At 54.7% G+C, this 17729-nt stretch overlaps 1 protein-coding gene and 1 long non-coding RNA gene across 2 annotated transcripts in view; one reads left to right on the forward strand and one right to left on the reverse strand.

Annotated features, from left to right (window-relative positions):
* POLR3D (RNA polymerase III subunit D) overlaps positions 1 to 5828 on the forward strand; it is an 18655-nt gene extending 12827 nt beyond the window's left edge. Inside the window, exons 5-9 of the mRNA XM_048512729.1 lie at positions 507 to 631; positions 1008 to 1179; positions 1563 to 1825; positions 2426 to 2578; positions 3837 to 5828. Of these exons, the coding sequence (XP_048368686.1) occupies positions 507 to 631; positions 1008 to 1179; positions 1563 to 1825; positions 2426 to 2578; positions 3837 to 3959 (836 nt within the window). The 3' untranslated portion in view covers positions 3960 to 5828. The remainder of the gene's footprint in view (positions 1 to 506; positions 632 to 1007; positions 1180 to 1562; positions 1826 to 2425; positions 2579 to 3836) is intronic.
* Positions 5829 to 8882: 3054 nt separating this feature from the next.
* Positions 8883 to 9313, reverse strand: LOC125441812. The gene is made up of 2 exons (XR_007245908.1): positions 9118 to 9313; positions 8883 to 9018 (listed from the first exon to the last, which is right to left on the reverse strand). It is a non-coding gene; the product is annotated as an uncharacterized LOC125441812 (long non-coding RNA).
* Between the last annotated feature and the right edge of the window lie 8416 nt (positions 9314 to 17729).

Consider the following 17729-nt stretch of genomic DNA (forward strand, 5'->3'; position numbering starts at 1 on the left):
TTAAGTATTTGAAAGGCTGTCACTTAGAGGAGGGCAGGGAGCTATTCCAGTTGGCAGCACTCACAATAGTCGATATAAATTACAGGCAGAAAGGAACCAGGTGGACATTAGCATTATTTCTTGTGGAATAGGCTGCCTAGAAAGGTGGTAAATCCCCCCTCTCTGGTGATCTTCATGCAGTTGCTGGATGAAGACTCATTAAGAATGATCTAGGTTGATTCTGAATTTGAACAGGATTAAGGTGTCAAACTCGCTGCCCTCCAGATGTTATGGACTACAGTTCCCTTCATCCCTTGCCAGCATGATGCTAGCAGGGGATGATGGGAACTATAGCCCATAACATCTGGAGGGCTGTGAGTTTGACACCTAGATGGTCTGTATGGCCTGTTCCAACTCTGATTCTAAGATTCTAAACTGCTGTAGGCTGGGAAGTCCAAGGTATGTTATAGAAATGGAGTTACCTCTTGCTGTTTTCCTCAAACGTACAATTCTCCATTTCTGCACAGGTACCTGGGATAAGACTGTGGACATGTCTGATTTTGGCCCATCCCACATCATCAACATAAAGAAGGAGAAGAGGGAGACAGATGAAGAGACCAAGCAGATCCTGCGCATGTTGGAGAAGGATGATGTGAGTGTGAGACTTAACAGTGTTTGAAACAACTCTCCCTGTTTAACATGGAGACCAAAAAAGGCAATTTTCATTCACACCCAAATCCTTCCCTCTTTCTCTCTTCCTGTGGGAAGTTGGCTGGTGAGTGGAAAAGAGAGAAGGAAAAAGGGCAGAGGCTACGGGGGAAGGAAAAGAGGAGACAGTGGGAGGGTGGTGTATCAAATGCTCCTAGAAAGTTCTTGTGGGGGCCCAATTGTTATTATATAATTTTGTTATGATTTTAAAAGTAAAAGCAACAGGAATAGCTCTCCTTTCCCCAAAACACTGACTTTCTCTCTCTCTCTCCTCTCTCTCTCTCTCTCTTTCCCTCCCTCCCTCCCTTCTGCGCCCCCAGTTCCTTGATGACCCAGGCTTAAAAAATGACATCCGGAACAAGCCTGTTCAGCTGCCCCTGGCTCATTCTGGCTGGCTTTTCAAGGAGGAAGGTGATGATCAAGAGGAAGTGAAGCCTTTGAGTTCCAGCACTAAGGAGGAGATGATGGAAGTGGACATACCGTCAGTGACAGGCAAGTGGTGCAAATTAATGATTCCTGTATTTTAGCCTAGCTAAGCTGTTTTGCATCTGTGTTAACCAGGCCTTCTGTGTTTGGTGTACACAGGACTTGTCTTTAAAAAAAACCCCTCAAATATTTTCTCCTAGCAGCATGGGATGCTTCCTTGCTCATTCCTCATAGTGCACTATAACCAGTGGATGTTTTTGTTCTCATTACATTACACAATGTAATGGTTAAGAGCATGCATTGGAAGCCTGTGGTCCCAGCTCAGCTATAAACTCTCACAGCTTCAGCAAAATCCCTGTTTCTTAGGATGCTTTTGAGCAGGGAGGTTGAACTTGGGTGGCTTTGGGGTCCTTTCAAGTCTGTGCTCCTGATTATGTCTCTCATTCTAGTGAAAGAAGAGCCCCATGATGAAGAAGAGACCCTGCCTACTCACAAACCATCTCTTGCTAAGGAACCCCCTCCCTTCCCCCAGAATATGTCTGTGGCGGAGCTGCTGCAGAAGCTGAATTTCTGCAAGGAAGATGAGTTGCTGTTCCTGCAGCTGCCAGATACACTGCCAGGGCAGCCACCCACCCAGGACAGCAAGCCCATTAAGACTGAGGTGCAAAATGAGGATGGGCAGATGATGATGATAAAGCAAGAAAAGAGCCAGGTACGTGATTAGAGGAGATGTAGTCCAGGTGGAAGAAGTAGTACCACAGAACTGGATAGACTTCCACTGGCTATGTTGCCAAAGGGCCTTAGAAAGTGTGTATAAAGGAGTTTAGAAAAGTTGCAGGAAGGGGTGAGAGGCTTTCTAGGAAGTTAGCTTTCTAGGGACATCAGCGTACATTAAAAACAACGTTCATTTATAGCTTTCTAAGGACATCAGCGTACATTAAAAACAATTTGCATTTTACACAACGATATATTTGAACATGAACAGACATTGTCTGATGACACGTAAAAAGCGGTGTCATACTTTTCTTTAGGACAAGCAAGTGAAACCCAACACAGCATGCAAGTGGGGTTGGTTGTTACAAACATGGTTATGTTTTTTTTTTAAGTTTGTTGTGGATTAATTCAATTACGTACAACTTCTGTCTGTGTTGGTGACAAACAGCAGCTTCTCTGGCTTCTGCTGAAAGATTTCCAGTGGCAGAGGCTTTGCCAGTGCCCTGCTTGCCCAGAATAAGTTAAGCAAAATAACGAGCCAGGTTCCACCCAATATAGGAGCTGTTTGTAGCCTGCCCACCCCTTTCTGTCTTTTCAGGAAGCCAAGGAGGCTGAAAACACTTGCACCCTGGGGGACCTGTCCGAAGGGCAGGTGGGGAAGCTGCTGATCCGCAAGTCAGGGAAGGTGCAACTAGTGCTGGGCAGAGTGACCCTTGATGTGACCACAGGGACTCCATGCTCCTTTCTTCAGGTACAGCTGGCTCAGAAAACATCTCTAATCAAAACAGTAGGTGCCTGTTCTCTCCCAATGGGAGATGAACAATACCAGTGAGCAGTGATCTCCCTACCCTGCTTATGAGCTTCTTGGAGCCAACCTATGTACTCAGCCTGTGCTGCAGTAACTTAAAGCGGGACTTGGTTTGGTCCAGGCCTTTGTACTATGGGCAGCTTAAAGTCCATTTCACCCATTATGTATTTAGGGGTGCATTTGAAAATGTGAATTGCGACTTTGATAAATGAATATTTGCAAATGCTTGTCTTGGACAGGTGCACGAATCAGCCGGCCAGCATTAGATGCAGCTCTTGGCCAAGTGTAAGCAGGATGCCAAATCTGGATTTGCTGGCTGTGTAATATATGAAATAATCTCAAGGCATCCTTCAGTGACTCTTAGGAGATAACTTGTATTAGAGTTCACTGAGCAGGATACAAAACATGTGTTTAGTGCAGGTTTTGAAGGGGGGGCTTGTGTGTGTATATAAAATACACTATGCATTTGCTGAAGCGAGATCTAATCTTACACCGTGATGTATCTGTTAGTCTTCCATTTATCACAAAAGTCTATTGTTCTTGTTAAAATAGATTCATATCAACTGTGCTTTTGCAATCTGGTATCAAAATATATTATATAGAAGTCATGAATGGAGAATAATTGGGCCTTCCTTATTCATGTTATTTTCTTGGACATTACCACAGCTTACAAACAAGTAATAGATAATGTCATAACTGACACAACCCCTGCTTGCTTATGCCCCTGTTACAAAACAGCCTGTATAAAGTAAATCCCCCTATCAGTAATTTGGAACAAGTTTGAGTTTTTCAAACCTCATTCCAAATGGGAGCCACCAGGCACTTCAAAAGATCTGACTGCCTACCTGCCCAGTGGATCTCCATTGAGTCTCCTAAATTACTGCTAGGGGAGATACAATGGAAAGATTGAGGTTTTCCCGAGGGAAAGGGTAAGGATCGTTATGCACCTGTTTCCATGTGTCCCTTCATGATCTGTAAGATTAGCAGAGAGGTGCCCTTATCACCACTGTTTGTGCAGTTAGACTGTCAGGGGATCTCTGCTAGTAGAGGTACGAACACTTATACCCAGGTGGTTTGCTAGAAGTCTGAGAATTAGGGCCACCTCAAAAAAAAGATATGGTAAAGTCAACTGTAGATGTGTGTTGTTCACAGCATTACGGACATTTTTGGTTATAACAACTTTTTCTCTTGGTCTTGGAAGGAGCTGGTGTCAGTGGGCATTGGAGACAATAGAAGCGGTGAGATGATCGTCCTGGGCCATGTGAAGCACAAGCTGGTCTGTGCCCCAGACTTTGAATCCTTGCTGGAACACAAGCATCGATAAAGAACTGGCTACGGCAAAGGCTTCTGGCCCTTCCTGCCGGTTCTTATGCACAGCAGTGTCTTTGACTGCCCAGAAGTGCCTTCTTCTTGAGCTGATGGATGAAGACTTTCCTAGAGAAGTCTAGCTGCATTGCAGTGAACCGGGACAGCATGGCATTTTATTGTGAACCGGGACAGCATGGCGACTGTATTGCCGCTGGAGCGGGCACGGCTTCACAAAGTCTCCCGTGAAACGTTCCTTAGCCAGAGCGGTGAGGGAAACTTAGTACAGACTAGCAGCTTTGGCTAGTAGGATTATTATTTCCATGGTACAAGATTTAACAATGGCATGACCAATCCCAAGAGCAAAAACCAGTGGGAGGGGATTTGAAAAATTCAACCTGAGACTGAGGTCGGCGGCTTGGTAGCTGTTTAATGCAGATGAAGAAAGAGGCAGTGCCCCCGCCCCCAATTCGAAATCCTTATATAAGCCATTAAGATGAAACATATTCCCTGCACTTTTTCTAATGAGTCCTTGTAATAGCACATTGTTGCTGCGGTGAAAGAAGACGAAATATGGGTTGGGTGGGTGTATTCTCAAGAAGCAGAAACTATGCGGGCTTCCAAGACATTCTTCTGTTGTATTCCTTAAGTTTAGAAACCTCAGTCAAATTGGAAATTTGCATTGCAAAATGTGTTCCTACAGATTTTCTCCCCCCTTTTCGGCATGCATAAAACATTTGTGCTTTCCTAAAAACAAAACAAAAATTCAGGATTTGAAACTTTTGCAGTGCTCACATCATGTGTGGCAACAACTGTGCCGGGTTTGTTTGGACATATTACAAGATGAAACAAAGGTAAACTAGAAAGGGGAGAAGTCACCTTGTTTTTGCTCCTGTCTGTCTGAAATTGTCCATCACCACAGCACTTGCCATCCATCCTTGACGGTGGGAATGATTAAGCTGGTGTAGCATTATTTTCCCTATTTTTGTCCCACTGTCCAGGCATCATATGTGAAAACAGATGATCTCTTCCAGCAGTCGGGAGGGAGAGGTGGGTTGGGTGCATGCAGCAAGTTGTGCCAAAATAAATTTATCACTAATCATCGCTTCAAGATGGCAGATTATGCTTCTCGACAGCCTGGTCTTTTGTTTTAGCCCACTCCATTTATATATTTTTAATCATTGGCATGACAACAGCAAAGTTGTGTGATTCCTTGGCTGCTTATGGTGGCCAGGAAAAGAAAATAGTAGGTGCTGCCACATGCTGAGATTTTGGGATACTGCAGAGTAACCGCTAAAATCTACAGGTAATTTAAAGGTTTTTTTAAAAAATCCGGAGAGATCTTGGAGGAATCGGATGAAACAGCTGAGTATGTACTAAATGTTAGTACGACTTAAAGCCAGTTCCTAATTTAAGCACTGTTCTTAAACAAGACTGTCTTATCAAGCATGACAAGATGCTGGACTATCCACAACCCAAATCTCCAACATATTTTTATTACTAAATAGTACCAACAGGTGTCCTCCTTTGTATCTTGGTACAAAGTAGCTTTACTTCTCCTCTATGGCATTTTCCAGACCTCAGTTGATCTGCCTTGGAGCTGCTGTTTCTCCCCTTGAGGCACGCATAAAGTAACCTGTGTGTTTTCTTCCAGCATGGCAAATAGCAGTATGTGTATGTTGGGCAGGTCTATTAGGGAAAGGGTCAAGCCACTATTATGTTGTACCATGGCTACCATTTGACTAGCAGAAATTTAAAAATATGAGAAATCCCTTTATGGGGTCACTTTGACCATTATTTAATTGGCCTGTTTGACATGTTGCAGTGCAGTGATAAAGTTGTTAAACTCTGCCTGGCGTCAATAAAATCACTCTGCATACAGTGCAAATATTTGAACTTGGCTGTGTTTCTAAGCATTCTCTAGTTTCTGATGTTTGCGGTCAGGGATGCAGCTTGATTGAAAGCCAGAACTCTGCAGCCAATCACCGCAGATTCTTCACAATGCACATTTCACCATTCACATAAGTTATTAGCTAATTATTTGAAAATATATCTGATGCCTCAAGATAACATCATACTTGGAATTGTGCAACTTGTATCAACTTGGAAGCATAATTATAATTGGAAAATCATGGAATAGTAAAGAACGAGGTGAATAAATGTAGCAATTAAGGCTTAAAGAGCCATGAAGAGTAAAGAGTGTCCTGGTGGACTTTAAAAGCCCTTATCGGGGCTGTCAGCAAGCATTTCTTGGACCTTCTTTCCTTGATAATTTCAGAATTTGAAATTTGTTAACCATTTGCATTTAGCACTTTGCTGATTTTTCCTTGTAGTTAAGAACCTGATTTTTAGGAATTGGGAAAATTAGCACAAGTTCCTTCTGCTTTCTTCCCTGCATCTTGGGTAATTTTATAAACCTCCTAATTTTATAAACCTTACCTGTTTTTATCCCTAAACAGAGATGTCTCAATCGCTTTAGGGAAGGGAATTTTGCCCTTTTCAGCACCTTTTTCCTCTCTTCCTGATTTCCAAGATGGGATAACAAAATCAAGCCAGAGGAGTGACTTAGCAGGCATTGCCAGAATCAGGAAAATGTCTGACTAGTTATCTGTGGTGGGTAAACTGATTAGGAGCTGGGCAGAAGAAAAAGACAGAAATCAAGGCTGCAACAAACTAGAGCTTTGTAAGATCCAGAAGCAAAAAACGCACGAAAAGGAACATGGCTTTGGGAAGGAAACAGAGGCACGTTAGTTGTGGGTTGTGGACCACCTGAGCAGCAGTTGGGGGGGGGGGGGGGTTTGTCCTGAGAAGGAATAAGGGGAAAAGTAGGAAATAAAAATAGCTGTATCTCCCCCATTATACCTGGTTCCTCTATTTATTGTCGAGAGACAAGGAGAGAATAACTTAAGGAATATGTATTAATGGGTCAAACTGAACACTGCAGCATCTGCTGTTACTATACCTATAAACTGTAACCTGTATGACTGGAATGCTTCGTCTGATGATGGCCACTAATTTGATTTCAGGTGATCAGTTAGTTCAAGAGCATTTCAGGGACCTCAGTTCTTCTGTAGGGTTTAAATAGCCAGTTTGCAGGGTGTTTCGTTTTGGACTGGCATCAGCAATATGGATTGTATCAATACTGGCTTGTACTTTATGAAATGGAAGGTACTGGACAACACCCCATGGATTTCAATTTGGCTACTTCCTGTTTTTTCCAGTTCTTCCAAGTATGGATGGTTCTGCTTATCTAAAAGTTTGTAGTAGTAAGAAATGGCAAAGAGAAAGGAGGGGTGCAATACTCCAGAGAAAATCTTTTAAATGGGTGTTATTGGTGCTAATTAATTTGGGTTTATTCCTTTGTTCTTCACACAAAAACTCTGTTCTCCATTGAGTCATTTGTAACTGTTAGCAAATAGTTGGAGGATGTTCTTTAGAACATGTATAATGTCTTGATTCTATTTCTGCTGCTTTAGTGTGAGACATTTTGAGGATGGCCTGGAATGGCCCACCTATATCCCACTGCTTCACAGAAGCTCCACAGGGAATTTAGCTTCCCTTCCTACATTCTTCACTAGGGTTCTTCTGTTTGACCAGAATTCCAGATGAGGAAGGTACAGGAAAAAAAGTGTCCCATTTGGAAGATGTGCTGGAGGTCACTTATTGTGCATGTTTATTTGCACAGGTTGTGATATAATGGGCCATCTCAAAAGCCTTCATGCTTAATGTTCCTCCCTGTACACCCTTCTGGCCAATCAGGATTAGGCACACAGGGTTGACCAGGACTACAGTGATGGCACGGTTGCAGCTCTCTCTATAGTCCCAATAAAGCTTGGTCCGGAGATCCATACTGTGTTGATGGGCATCTGTATAGAGATTATCACGTATGACCAAACACTTGAGGCCACCAAGGGTCAACCCTTGAGAAAGCAAGTTTTCCCTGTTTCTACCAAGAAGAGTCTGGATCTCTGGCTTGGTCAGTTTAGCTAAGATGCCACCTTGGTGGGCAGCTAAGAATTCCTGTTGCGTTATTGACAGAACTGCTGCATCCCAGCACACCCTATCTTTCATCAAGTAGTTGATATGTTCTTGCCAGACAGTCATCTGGCCATCAAGAAGGCTTTGCAGTTAAGTCCACTCTGCAGCCTGTTCACAAGACGAGGAAGAAGAGATGTTCTCCTTTGAGCTTCCCTGTGGATGTAAGAGTAGGCTAATGTTACACTGTTATAATCTCCAGTTCAGATGTAAACCAACAGGATCTGTGAAATGAGCTTTTTGTCCATCACACAATGTGCTTTGGCTCAAAATAATTATTGTTAATAGAAAGTAAAGACGCTAATGCTAGCTAGTAGGTGCTGTTCTTTCCAAAGCCGATAGCTAGACTCAGCTTCTGGATTTCAAAATCCTTCAGTAGTTTCAATAACTCACCTGGTAGCTACTTCTGGGCATGAAAGCTTGGCATCCTTTCACGAACTTCACCTTGGAAACCTGCTAGAACTTCAGCAGCGGTGAGATCCTCACTGTCTGTGATGTCATAAAGAGAATCTGAGCAGATCAAGTTAGTCCTTTGTAGGTATTGTGGTGATGGTCTTCCCCTGAACTTCTCATTGTATTCCACATAGACGACCTATTTACTGTTCATCAGTGTCTGATATGTGATAAAATTCTCCTTCCCAGTTGGCAGGGTCATACAGGCTTACTTCAGTGAAGTATGGTAAATTGCCACAAATACGTATCCAACCAATGTATGTCTCAATAATTTCAATCTTTCAAGCCATTGTAAGTTGACTACACTGTTTTTTACATTTTATAAATGATATGATTTTATGTTTCAAACAAAAGTGAGCATCCACAGCAGAAAACACTGAAGTTTCCTAAAAGCCTTTGTCCTGTGAGTGAGAGACTGCGTTGACAGAAAATTACAGGTTTTTCCACTTCTATATTTAAGCATTTGAATGCTTTATTTATAATCTCTTACAGCTTAAAGACAAAACTGCAGAAGGGTTTATCTGCTTTTGCTGTCGCTTCTCAAAATGAGTGGTACTGAAAAAACAAGGCTCTAGAGATGCTGGCATGGCCTATCAGGAGAGAATAAGAAATAGGATTCAGAAATATGCTTTAATTTTGTCCTTTTTATTTTTAGTTGTACTACTTCATACATGTAGGTGGTTACTCACCATACAATTAAAAATCTCTCTCAATTCTTTGCTGCTTGTTCATTAGTGAGTGTCTTAGGCCAGAAGTTCAGTCTAAAGCAAGTTCTTTCAGAGTTGGCATGGCTGTTTCCACTTCCTTGGACTCTTTCATCTTTTCTAGGGCAAGCAGAAGGTCAAGCTGGGTAATTGGACGGAGCTGTTCCTCTTCCATGTCACTGGATGGACACACACGCACACAAAAAAATAATGGGTTAGCTTCCAAAAATAAGATGAGAATATCTAAACTTCCTGAATTTTCCCTACCATGAGTCATTTGCACCTGCAGTCACTAAAATGTTTTTCTAATGTCCTTCATAGCAGCTGCAGCATCTACTCACACCCTATTGGACTATGCTCCATTTTTAGAACTGCAGAGTTGAAAAGAAGCAACAGCATAATTATGCGGCTATCTCATTAACTTCAAGAGCAGATGCATCTGTTCTTTGAAGTCATCCCAGTAAAGGATCATTTAACAATCCTTGGGGTGGAAGACTTATAAAGCTGTCATAACCTGAACCATACCATTAGTTCACCTTGCTCGGCATTGTCTCCAAAGACTGGCAGCTGCTGTTCAGGGTCTCAGACAGAACAAAGTATTTCCTGTCAGAGATCCTTTGAATGGAGATGCCAAGACGTTCCATAGGCAAATCATTATTTTGGGAAACCATATCCAATCTTACCCTATCCATCTCTGTTCCACCGTCGAAGTTCGCCAAACCTTAAGAGACTCCGTAAGGCCAGATTCGAGACAAATTGGCCCAAACTGAGCTCCCAGTATTGTCTACTCTGCTTGGCAGTGGCTCTCCAGCAGCAAAATATGAGAACTTCTGCCAAACAGATGGTCTGTCTCCTACAATGCATCATGGCTCTTTCCATATGGTGATGTAAGTCTGAGCTGTGGAGGAAGAATCCTTACTTTAGTTTCTTCTCATACGAACATTGCTCCAGTACCAAGAGACGACAGCTTGGCTTCCTATCATGTTATCTACCATTCCTGAGTAGTGCAGGAAGGAGATCCATTGCAGTAATAATTCCTATGCTGCTAAAAGTAACATCAAAAGGAGCTCTGAAACTTCAGAGTCTTCTGCAGTTTGACCCTACTCCAGATAGTACTAATGCATGAATGAAAGGCTGCCAAAAGAACCAGGTTTGACTTGAATAAGGGTTTGTTACATATTTCATGATGCAGAAAGCTGATGAACCTAGGGATTTGGGGCCCAGCACCTTCTGATGGCAGTGCCATGACAGGTCAGGTGCAAAGAGAGAAGGGACAAGGAATGAACAATGCCGCCCGCATATTCTCCTCGCTCTCTGTGTGTGCCTGAAGCACCTGGAGCCGTCTGGCTGTCTGCTGCCTTTGCGGATGCTTAATCGCCCACTCTATTACGCGCCGGCATCCCGGCACAATTCTCGCAGGTCACTGCCCGAATAGCCACTTGTTTTCTCAGCCAACTCCTTCAGGCTCACGGCATTGCTTAGCTGTTCCAAGGGCAAAGTTCCCATTAGGGTTATAAAGGCTGGTTCACATTTAACCCTCGTACTGTCACCAGTTCACCAAAACACCCACCAGAGGAGAGGACAGGCTCTTCCTTGCTTCCCTCATCTGTCTTTTGAAGTAAAGTGAGAGCCTTTTGTTATTTTTTCCACGCCTTTCACTCTCGCCCAGCAGAAATGAACCCTTATGCTCTTTACAGGGTTCAAAATGGCCAAAGGCAACGTGAGTGATAAAGACTTTATTTCCACACTTCAGAATCAAGTTGGTTTCGTAGACACCACTCAGTCTAGCATATGGTTTACCTCAAATTGAGTTTTTCAGTCTGCTGAAGCTTCAGTTCAAAACAGGAAAGGGAAGCTGGGGAAGGGGAGGGAAAAAAAAGAGCAATACTCACATTTTCTCCAGACAAAATGAGTTTCAGAATATTCTCTCTTTGCCTCTGTGTCTATGAGAAGACAGAAGAGAGCATGAGACTGAGAGTCAGAACTGGAGGCTGAGAAAATAATTACAAGCTAATATATATTTTTTTCACTCCCTGGGAGTATGCAGAAACATGTATTTGGCCTGTAATTTTCAGCCCTATATTTTTTGTTTTTTGTTGTTCTGCTTCCCAAACTTGTTTAACTTACCGAAAGAATTGATGCTGCTACCGATTGACGCTGAAGAGGTCGCTTCCGCCAGGGTTGAAAGTGCCCTGCAACAGAACACCAGCAAAGCAGGGCACTAGGTCCTTTCTCTCTACTAAACTAGTTTTCAATTAGCATGGGGAGTGGGGTGTGTGGGTGTGTTAATGTAAAGGAACATACAAGTCACTGGGGTATAGTGGTTAAGAGCAGCAGACTTGAATTTGAAGAACAGGCTTTGATTCACTGCTCCTCCATAGGAGCGGTAGGCTAGTGAACTGGATTTGTTTCCCCACTTCTACACATGAAGCCTGTAACTTTGGGTTGTCAGGGTTCTCTGAGAATTCTCAGCTCGACCAACCTCACAAAGTGCCTGTTGTGGGGAGAGGAAAGGAAGGATAGTGTAAGCCACTTTGAGACGCCTTACAGTTAAGAAAAGTGGTATATAAATCCAGAGCTTTTCCTTCCTAGAAGGATTAGAATTTATTAAGCCAACCACTTCCTTTAAAATCCTCTTGCTTATGTGAAGTTTTAAAATGCACACATTGACTGTCCCTTGAAGTGAATGTATGATCTTGTCTTTGGCACTATCAGACCTGGTGTTTGCCTTCTCTTGTCGCACCACGAATTATTTTTATTCTGAGCTTACGACTGAGTTTTTCCTGGATTGGGGCCTCACCAGTAAAACCCATCCCAGATCTGTGAATTTTTTTTTAATTTTTAGGAGGTTCTTCCTATTAATTTCTTATAGCAGGATGAAAATTAATTGTTTTAACACTAGGGAAAACAGATTTTTAGAGGAACAGAGTCAGAAAAACCACCTTAGATTTTTTAAATCTGAGCCTTGCAAACTTAATATTGGACTGGAGGGCTTACCGGTAGTTTGTATTGGGGAGGAGGGAATGGGTCTAGGTATTGACTGTGTTTAGGGGAGGGGCTAAAATTTACTTACAGGTAGGCCAATCTGGAAGGTTGTAGGCATCCTCCGCAGGATGGCAGCATCCACATCTTGAGGCCTATTGCTGGCAAACCGGTACCCATGACCTGAAATTACCAACCATCAGGCTGTTTAAAAATTGTCACTTCGTGATGAAATTTACCCAATTGATTAATTGATGGAGTAATTTGTTCAGTTTACTTGGGAATAAAACAAAAGGTTTTGGTTAAGGCCAGTGTGTTTGGAGTATTAGAGAGGACTGGGGAAACCTGTATACAGATCCCTACAGCCTTATAGCTCAGCCAATAGCTGAATGGGGATTTGGGCACTGATCTCTCCCGGAGTCTAGTCCTACACTCTAACCATAACAACACTGGCTCTCATAGGCCCTTTCTGCACATGCAGAATAATGCACTTTCATTCCACTTTCAATGCACATTGAAGCTGGATTTTTCTGTGTGGAATAGCAAAATCCACTTTCAAACAATTGTGAAAGTGGATTGAATGTGCGTTATACTGCATGTGCGGAAGGGACCCCTGTCACCATTGAGTCCTGTAGACCTGAAGAAAAGTTATCATCCATTTGGGTAGCTGCCACAGTGGAGACTACCCTGCCCTCTCAGTCAATCAGAAGAAATGTAGCGAGCTGGTGGCAGGGCTGGGACCTGATCCCTTGTAAGAGCTGGAGCTTCAGAAAGGCCAGGGCTGTGCAATGTGCACAGGGTGTGGGAAGCTGGCCAAGGAGGACTTTTTACTCTCTAGTTATTGGCTGTGTGGACTAAAGAAACAAAGGATGATTGAGGAGGGTACTGGAAATGCCCTACCCTTGCAACATAGGCTTGCCAATTTGGGGTTGGGAATTTTTGGAGACTGGGGGTGGGGGGTGCCAGGTGGAGCCTGGAGGGAGCAGGGATTGGGGAGGGGAGGGACCTCAATAGGATATGATGCCATAGAGTCCACTCTCCACTGTCTCCACTGGGAACTGATATCTGCGATCTGGAGGATCTGAAATCTGGAGGTTAGTTGAGATACTGAGAATCATCCAGGTCCCACCTGGAGCTTGGCAACCTTATTCAAAGAGGAAAATAGAGGGAGGAAATTGGGCAGTACCAGTGCAGAAGTAAGTTGTGGTGTCTTAACTTTTTTTTTTTAATTTAGAGGCCTTTCATGTTATGAGCCCCGAAGTTACAGCTTTACCTATTTGAGGGAAATTCAGCTCTGGTTATGAAGAAACAATTGGAGAGAGGAAGACCATGCATCTTAGCCTCAGCTCCTGGGAAGAAGAGCAGGCAGAAAATATGATGGATAATTTGGAAGCTAAAGACTCATATGGGTGCTGTGTGGTTTCTGGGCTGTATGGCTGTGTTCTAGCAGCATTCTCTCCTGTATGGCCGTGTTCTAGCTGTGTTCTCTCCTGTATGGCCGTGTTCTAGCCGTGTTCATAAGGAGAGAATGCTGCTAGAACAGGGGTAGGGAACCTGCGGCTCTCCAGATGTTCAGGAACTACAATTCCCATCAGCCTGGGGGGGGGGGGGGGTGGGGGGGGGGGGGGGGGGGGGGGGGGGGGGGGGGGGGGGGGGTGGGGGGGGGGGGCGGTGGGGGGGGGGGGGGGGGGGGGGGGGGGGGGGTGGGGGGGGGGGGGGGGGGGGGGGGGGGGGTGGGGGGGGGGGGGGGTGGGGGGTTGGGGGGTGGCGGGGGGGGGGGGGGGTGGGGGGGCGTGGGGGTGGGGGGGGGGGGGGGTGGGGGGGGGGGGGGGTGGGGGGGGGGGGGGGTGGGGGGGGGGGGGGGTGGGGGGGGGGGGGGGTGGGGGGGGGGGGGGGTGGGGGGGGGGGGGGGTGGGGGGGGGGGGGGGTGGGGGGGGGGGGGGGTGGGGGGGGGGGGGGGTGGGGGGGGGGGGGGGTGGGGGGGGGGGGGGGTGGGGGGGGGGGGGGGTGGGGGGGGGGGGGGGTGGGGGGGGGGGGGGGTGGGGGGGGGGGGGGGTGGGGGGGGGGGGGGGTGGGGGGGGGGGGGGGTGGGGGGGGGGGGGGGTGGGGGGGGGGGGGGGTGGGGGGGGGGGGGGGTGGGGGGGGGGGGGGGTGGGGGGGGGGGGGGGTGGGGGGGGGGGGGGGTGGGGGGGGGGGGGGGTGGGGGGGGGGGGGGGTGGGGGGGGGGGGGGGTGGGGGGGGGGGGGGGTGGGGGGGGGGGGGGGTGGGGGGGGGGGGGGGTGGGGGGGGGGGGGGGTGGGGGGGGGGGGGGGTGGGGGGGGGGGGGGGTGGGGGGGGGGGGGGGTGGGGGGGGGGGGGGGTGGGGGGGGGGGGGGGTGGGGGGGGGGGGGGGTGGGGGGGGGGGGGGGTGGGGGGGGGGGGGGGTGGGGGGGGGGGGGGGTGGGGGGGGGGGGGGGTGGGGGGGGGGGGGGGTGGGGGGGGGGGGGGGTGGGGGGGGGGGGGGGTGGGGGGGGGGGGGGGTGGGGGGGGGGGGGGGTGGGGGGGGGGGGGGGTGGGGGGGGGGGGGGGTGGGGGGGGGGGGGGGTGGGGGGGGGGGGGGGTGGGGGGGGGGGGGGGTGGGGGGGGGGGGGGGTGGGGGGGGGGGGGGGTGGGGGGGGGGGGGGGTGGGGGGGGGGGGGGGTGGGGGGGGGGGGGGGTGGGGGGGGGGGGGGGTGGGGGGGGGGGGGGGTGGGGGGGGGGGGGGGTGGGGGGGGGGGGGGGTGGGGGGGGGGGGGGGTGGGGGGGGGGGGGGGTGGGGGGGGGGGGGGGTGGGGGGGGGGGGGGGTGGGGGGGGGGGGGGGTGGGGGGGGGGGGGGGTGGGGGGGGGGGGGGGTGGGGGGGGGGGGGGGTGGGGGGGGGGGGGGGTGGGGGGGGGGGGGGGTGGGGGGGGGGGGGGGTGGGGGGGGGGGGGGGTGGGGGGGGGGGGGGGTGGGGGGGGGGGGGGGTGGGGGGGGGGGGGGGTGGGGGGGGGGGGGGGTGGGGGGGGGGGGGGGTGGGGGGGGGGGGGGGTGGGGGGGGGGGGGGGTGGGGGGGGGGGGGGGTGGGGGGGGGGGGGGGTGGGGGGGGGGGGGGGTGGGGGGGGGGGGGGGTGGGGGGGGGGGGGGGTGGGGGGGGGGGGGGGTGGGGGGGGGGGGGGGTGGGGGGGGGGGGGGGTGGGGGGGGGGGGGGGTGGGGGGGGGGGGGGGTGGGGGGGGGGGGGGGTGGGGGGGGGGGGGGGTGGGGGGGGGGGGGGGTGGGGGGGGGGGGGGGTGGGGGGGGGGGGGGGTGGGGGGGGGGGGGGGTGGGGGGGGGGGGGGGTGGGGGGGGGGGGGGGTGGGGGGGGGGGGGGGTGGGGGGGGGGGGGGGTGGGGGGGGGGGGGGGTGGGGGGGGGGGGGGGTGGGGGGGGGGGGGGGTGGGGGGGGGGGGGGGTGGGGGGGGGGGGGGGTGGGGGGGGGGGGGGGTGGGGGGGGGGGGGGGTGGGGGGGGGGGGGGGTGGGGGGGGGGGGGGGTGGGGGGGGGGGGGGGTGGGGGGGGGGGGGGGTGGGGGGGGGGGGGGGTGGGGGGGGGGGGGGGTGGGGGGGGGGGGGGGTGGGGGGGGGGGGGGGTGGGGGGGGGGGGGGGTGGGGGGGGGGGGGGGTGGGGGGGGGGGGGGGTGGGGGGGGGGGGGGGTGGGGGGGGGGGGGGGTGGGGGGGGGGGGGGGTGGGGGGGGGGGGGGGTGGGGGGGGGGGGGGGTGGGGGGGGGGGGGGGTGGGGGGGGGGGGGGGTGGGGGGGGGGGGGGGTGGGGGGGGGGGGGGGTGGGGGGGGGGGGGGGTGGGGGGGGGGGGGGGTGGGGGGGGGGGGGGGTGGGGGGGGGGGGGGGTGGGGGGGGGGGGGGGTGGGGGGGGGGGGGGGTGGGGGGGGGGGGGGGTGGGGGGGGGGGGGGGTGGGGGGGGGGGGGGGTGGGGGGGGGGGGGGGTGGGGGGGGGGGGGGGTGGGGGGGGGGGGGGGTGGGGGGGGGGGGGGGTGGGGGGGGGGGGGGGTGGGGGGGGGGGGGGGTGGGGGGGGGGGGGGGTGGGGGGGGGGGGGGGTGGGGGGGGGGGGGGGTGGGGGGGGGGGGGGGTGGGGGGGGGGGGGGGTGGGGGGGGGGGGGGGTGGGGGGGGGGGGGGGTGGGGGGGGGGGGGGGTGGGGGGGGGGGGGGGTGGGGGGGGGGGGGGGTGGGGGGGGGGGGGGGTGGGGGGGGGGGGGGGTGGGGGGGGGGGGGGGTGGGGGGGGGGGGGGGTGGGGGGGGGGGGGGGTGGGGGGGGGGGGGGGTGGGGGGGGGGGGGGGTGGGGGGGGGGGGGGGTGGGGGGGGGGGGGGGTGGGGGGGGGGGGGGGTGGGGGGGGGGGGGGGTGGGGGGGGGGGGGGGTGGGGGGGGGGGGGGGTGGGGGGGGGGGGGGGTGGGGGGGGGGGGGGGTGGGGGGGGGGGGGGGTGGGGGGGGGGGGGGGTGGGGGGGGGGGGGGGTGGGGGGGGGGGGGGGTGGGGGGGGGGGGGGGTGGGGGGGGGGGGGGGTGGGGGGGGGGGGGGGTGGGGGGGGGGGGGGGTGGGGGGGGGGGGGGGTGGGGGGGGGGGGGGGTGGGGGGGGGGGGGGGTGGGGGGGGGGGGGGGTGGGGGGGGGGGGGGGTGGGGGGGGGGGGGGGTGGGGGGGGGGGGGGGTGGGGGGGGGGGGGGGTGGGGGGGGGGGGGGGTGGGGGGGGGGGGGGGTGGGGGGGGGGGGGGGTGGGGGGGGGGGGGGGTGGGGGGGGGGGGGGGTGGGGGGGGGGGGGGGTGGGGGGGGGGGGGGGTGGGGGGGGGGGGGGGTGGGGGGGGGGGGGGGTGGGGGGGGGGGGGGGTGGGGGGGGGGGGGGGTGGGGGGGGGGGGGGGTGGGGGGGGGGGGGGGTGGGGGGGGGGGGGGGTGGGGGGGGGGGGGGGTGGGGGGGGGGGGGGGTGGGGGGGGGGGGGGGTGGGGGGGGGGGGGGGTGGGGGGGGGGGGGGGTGGGGGGGGGGGGGGGTGGGGGGGGGGGGGGGTGGGGGGGGGGGGGGGTGGGGGGGGGGGGGGGTGGGGGGGGGGGGGGGTGGGGGGGGGGGGGGGTGGGGGGGGGGGGGGGTGGGGGGGGGGGGGGGTGGGGGGGGGGGGGGGTGGGGGGGGGGGGGGGTGGGGGGGGGGGGGGGTGGGGGGGGGGGGGGGTGGGGGGGGGGGGGGGTGGGGGGGGGGGGGGGTGGGGGGGGGGGGGGGTGGGGGGGGGGGGGGGTGGGGGGGGGGGGGGGTGGGGGGGGGGGGGGGTGGGGGGGGGGGGGGGTGGGGGGGGGGGGGGGTGGGGGGGGGGGGGGGTGGGGGGGGGGGGGGGTGGGGGGGGGGGGGGGTGGGGGGGGGGGGGGGTGGGGGGGGGGGGGGGTGGGGGGGGGGGGGGGTGGGGGGGGGGGGGGGTGGGGGGGGGGGGGGGTGGGGGGGGGGGGGGGTGGGGGGGGGGGGGGGTGGGGGGGGGGGGGGGTGGGGGGGGGGGGGGGTGGGGGGGGGGGGGGGTGGGGGGGGGGGGGGGTGGGGGGGGGGGGGGGTGGGGGGGGGGGGGGGTGGGGGGGGGGGGGGGTGGGGGG

Source organism: Sphaerodactylus townsendi, linkage group LG12 (genome assembly GCF_021028975.2).
Source record: "Sphaerodactylus townsendi isolate TG3544 linkage group LG12, MPM_Stown_v2.3, whole genome shotgun sequence".
Taxonomy (NCBI): Eukaryota; Metazoa; Chordata; class Lepidosauria; order Squamata; family Sphaerodactylidae; genus Sphaerodactylus; species Sphaerodactylus townsendi.